Consider the following 4,730-nt stretch of genomic DNA (forward strand, 5'->3'; position numbering starts at 1 on the left):
TATATAGTTTAACATATTTAATTCATGTTATAAAAAAGTTAGTCAAATTTAACTATAAAATAACACACTGTCCAGTTTGATTCAACTCGACTGGCAAAAACAACAAGAAAAGCATTTGGCAAAAGGATGAAGAAACGCAATTGGGTCATTCTGTGTCAACACAACCACAGGTCATTAGCCCAAATCTTTTTTTTTTCTGGTGAAAAAAAATACATAAAAGAAGATGAAAGTCAAAATATTAAATGCCATGGATGAATATTTACTGGGTAATCCATTTTGCAGAGGTCAGGGATGGTCAAACAGCATTTTTCTCTTACGATTTCGGAACAAAACCATAGATAATAAAAAAAAAAAAAACACAGTTAATGTCTATTTTTTTACCAGTTTATTTATTAAATTTTACTTACAAATTATTTATTTCACTTAATGAATAAAAAATAAAAATGTATATAATAATAATGGATTTTTTCCGTTTTATTTGTAAGAGCCACTCTTAGTGATCAATACTCCTGAACTTCTGTTTATCTATCAAAAAATAAATGCTTTGAGTTGCAAGACGGTGCCTTTTAACAATTCAAATTTGTATTGGTATAAAAACAGAGAGAATGCAGATTGATATGAGACAAATGAAAGTTATGTTCAACATCATGTCCCTATAGTCTACACTGAAATATGCAAAATAAAAATATATATTTGACTGTTTAATGCCGCGATTGACCAATCAGAATCAAGTAATCTGGGAGAGCACTGTAATAAAATCTGATAAACAGATTCCCCCTAAACAGAGTTGTTTTTTTATATAATGAGCTATTTTTAGAACAAACTTGTAGTGTATTTTCATTATTTCCTCTACTTTTAAATGGTTGCTAGACTAAATTTAAATGATCAGTAGCTTGTAGTTTGGAAAGCTACAGTTTCGACCCCAACACTGAAGCCGTCATAAACCTATAGAAATCTTCAGCAGTGTGACTGCATTGTCCAGTTCACCATCAAGGGAAACGACACCTCAGCGTCCTGTCACCTGTCTGCAGAAATGTGTCGCAATATCCCCTCTCCACATTTACATCCATAACAGGAACTACACAGAGAAAGACAATCCCGGAGTCTCAGAATACCAGCATACGCCGCTCCGTCATGCCCTGCGCAGTCACAGCAGGATGGAGAGACATTAAGGCTGACAGGAGGAGGACAGCAGACAGACCACCAGAGACAGTATAAAACCACAACACAACACAGCACTGCAGAATTCAATAGCTTTAAATAAAGTCCCCGCGGAACGACAACGATCAAGTGTCACAACAACAATAAGGTCATTTAGTGAGATTGTCGAGATTCAACCATTCCAAACATGGCGGGTAGATATATATAGGCTTGACCATATGGAAACAAATGCTATTTTTGAGTGATAATGAATTGCCAACTTGTCACGATGAACTAGTTGTCAACACTGATTTATGTAAACAAGTTCAGTTATAGTGCTAAAATATGACTATGTACCTATCTAACATTTACAATATAATAGTTTTTGAAAGATGTCTTTTCTGCTTACAAAGGCTGCATTTATTTGATCAAAAATACAGTAAAAACTATAATATTGTGAAATATTATTACAATTTAAAATAACTGTTTTCTATTTGAATATACTTTAAAATGTAATTTATTCCTGTGATGAAAAGCAGAATTTTCAGCATCATTCCTCCAGTCTTCAGTGTCACATGATCCTTCAGAAATCATTCTAATATGCTGATTTGCTGCTCAAGAAACATTTCTGATTATTAGGAATGTTAAAAATAGTTATGCTGTTTCATATTTTTGATGAACAGAAAGCTAAAAAGAACAGCATTTATTTGAAACTGAAATATTTTGTAATATTATAAATGTATTTACCAACACTTTTGGTCAATTTAATGCATCCTTGCTTAATAAAAATATTCATTCGTTTAAAAAATAAAAAATAAAAAATCTTACTGACCCCAAATTTTTTAACAGTAACGTGTCTATCACTCCATCTGTCCATATAGCCATATAATAATCCATCTGTGAATGTGATTGGTCAAGAGCCATTGGCCTCTTTTAAAGTAACAAAACTGTTGTAACACGATGTGTAAGTCTTTAGAAATCTGCAATGTTCATGGCAGACTCATCAGTAATCATATCTACCCCTCAGGGGAATGTTTTACTGGCTTTCAATTATTTTAATCGGTTTTACATTTCCTTTCCCCCACTCCCTTCCTCTCTGCAACACCTCACTCTTTCATTCTCACTTTCCCTCTGCTCTGACAGCTGATAAGCAGTGTGTTTCGAAACAATCTTTCCAATCTGATACATCTCACTGCACGCATGACAAAACAGAAGAGAAACAGAAAGTTGAAATGGTGAGAAAGAGGCTCAGTGATTACAGTCTAGCTACAGAAAAAAATACTTTTTGCTCACTGTTGGACTGGTGAGGTATAATCATTTTAGAGACATACACATATTTTCTAATCCTCTGACAATGAAACTGGTATTGACAGAAACTTTGCATCAGTAACACTGGTAAAAACACCTAGCCTACATTTGTTTCACAATATATAAATGTTACTAACTTAAATGAATAGCTTGCCCAAAAATGAAAATGTACTCATCCTCAGGCCATCCAATATGTAGATGAGTTTGTTTCTTCATCAGAACAGATTTGGAGAAATGTAGCATTGCATCACTTGCTCACCAATGAATCCTCTGCAGTGAATGGGTGCCGTCAGAATGAGAGTCCAAACAGCTGATAAAAGCATCACAATAATCCACAAGACTCAAGTCCATCAAAGAACAATTTTTTGTTTGTCTGTTTTTTGTTGCTTTCAAGTTAAAAAAATACGAGTCCTCTATCCATAATATTGCTTTCTCCAGTGAAAAAGTCGTCTCGTCTGAATCAGGAGAGAAATATGCACAGATCAAGCACAGTTTACAAGCAAAAACAGTCTAAAGCATTCCTAAACAAATATGTCTGTGGACTTTGATGTGAGAGAACAACCTGGGATAGGCTTTTTCACTGGATTATTGTGATTTTTGGACATTCTGACGGCACCCATTCACTGCAGAGGATCCATTGGTGAGCAAGTGATGTAATGCTAAATTTCTCCAAATCTGTTCTGATGAAGAAACAAACTCATCTATATATTAGATGGCATGAAGGTGAGTACATTTTCAACAAATTTACATTTTTGGCTGAACTATTCCTTTAATTGTTTCGGTTCATAGTGGAAGTGAGTTCACAGTACCATAGTGAATGTGTTATACAAAGGTTAAGAACAGTTCTATTCACTAACACTAATGTTATTCCCTGTAATCGCTTTCAAATGAGGCGTCTCTCTCTTCAGTGACTGCACGAAGCGCTTGATTCGATTCTGATTCACAGTCTCTGCAGGTTTTAATCACGTTACTGGAAAATGGAAGAAAAACGACTGATAGAAATGCTCTGCAATGGCCCAATTCATTCTAGCTCATGTTAAAATAGCATGTGATCGATTTGACCACTTTATAAACACCTTTTACTGAAATTCATGCTGTTCACAGAAATCTCTAGCTCATTTTTCAATCACTAACCTTAAGAAATTGACATAGCTATCACACAGCTCTCACATAATACTCTTTCTGTTCTTTAAAACCATGCAGTTTTCCACAGGACACTGGTTTACACACATGCACATCATTCAGAGTACGTCCTCTGCAAGCAGTCAAGGTAGTTGAACTCATCAAAGTGAATGAATGCAGGGCAGTGAGGGCTAAACCTTTGCTATTACTTCTGTTGTGTCTAGCACGTAATTCACCCTCACAGCGTTTTGACACAGACACGCAAACGTGCTGGGTTTAATATTTCTCACCGGCTCTGGGTCAGAGTGATTGACGGACTCAGCAAGGTGTCACCAACATAATCTCTCATCTTATTTTCAGCGCCGCGTGATCTGTAACTGTCATTCTAAATACTTGCTGAAAGAATGAAGTGGCACCTCGGACTAAGAAGAAGGATGGTGGACGTGACTAACACGGTTTGCAGGGGCATCATGCATCTATTTTTGAGGAGACACTATTTTTGAGGAGTCACAGTCCTGGCCAAATTTCTGCCCTGGGTGAGATAAGACATAAACAAAGACAATAAAAACATGACTTAGTAGTTCACTGCAAATGTGTAGGACAGTCTAGAGCAGAGTTTCCTAACATTGGGGCTGCGGAAGATTTCAATCAACTGCATCTTATTAATGGCATATTTTTTATTAATTTATATTTATGAATTTCCGTTAGTTAGATCTATTTATGAAATACACAGCTTCTCTTGCGCTTTAAATATTACATGAAATGGCTATATTAGGCTACATTCAAGGATTAGTTTCCTTTTGATTCATTCTGAGCAGAAGCACAATTTTAAAGTGTGAGGTTCATGTATTTTAAAGTCACCTTCGCAAAAGGTACGCATAAGTAAATAAGAAGCAAAATAATATTTATTAGAATTTCATATAATTTCAAAATATAATATACATACATAAACCTGACAGGGAAATATTTCAGCATATAATATAAATAAAAACTCTAATATGTAGATAACTAATATATATATATATATATATATGTAATACATATTTTATACCAAAAAACATTAATACATAAATATAAATTAATAAAATATAATTTATAATGTATTTATTATTGAATATTATTTATTTATTTATGCATGCCATTTGGATTATATTTTGTAT

At 34.3% G+C, this 4,730-nt stretch overlaps 1 protein-coding gene across 1 annotated transcript in view; it reads right to left on the bottom strand.

The window, feature by feature from the left end:
- Nucleotides 1-3,919, bottom strand: part of LOC107677899 (xin actin-binding repeat-containing protein 2-like) — a 61,280-nt gene extending 57,361 nt beyond the window's left edge. Inside the window, exons 1-3 of the mRNA XM_016472967.1 lie at nt 3,861-3,919; nt 2,265-2,332; nt 1,022-1,078 (exon numbers count right to left, since the gene is read on the bottom strand). Coding sequence (XP_016328453.1) covers nt 1,022-1,078; nt 2,265-2,332; nt 3,861-3,919 — 184 coding nt within the window. The remainder of the gene's footprint in view (nt 1-1,021; nt 1,079-2,264; nt 2,333-3,860) is intronic.
- Nucleotides 3,920-4,730: the final 811 nt, after the last annotated feature.

This window comes from Sinocyclocheilus anshuiensis, unplaced genomic scaffold, assembly GCF_001515605.1.
Source record: "Sinocyclocheilus anshuiensis isolate Anshui unplaced genomic scaffold, SAMN03320099.WGS_v1.1 scaffold164, whole genome shotgun sequence".
NCBI classification, from domain to species: domain Eukaryota; kingdom Metazoa; phylum Chordata; class Actinopteri; order Cypriniformes; family Cyprinidae; genus Sinocyclocheilus; species Sinocyclocheilus anshuiensis.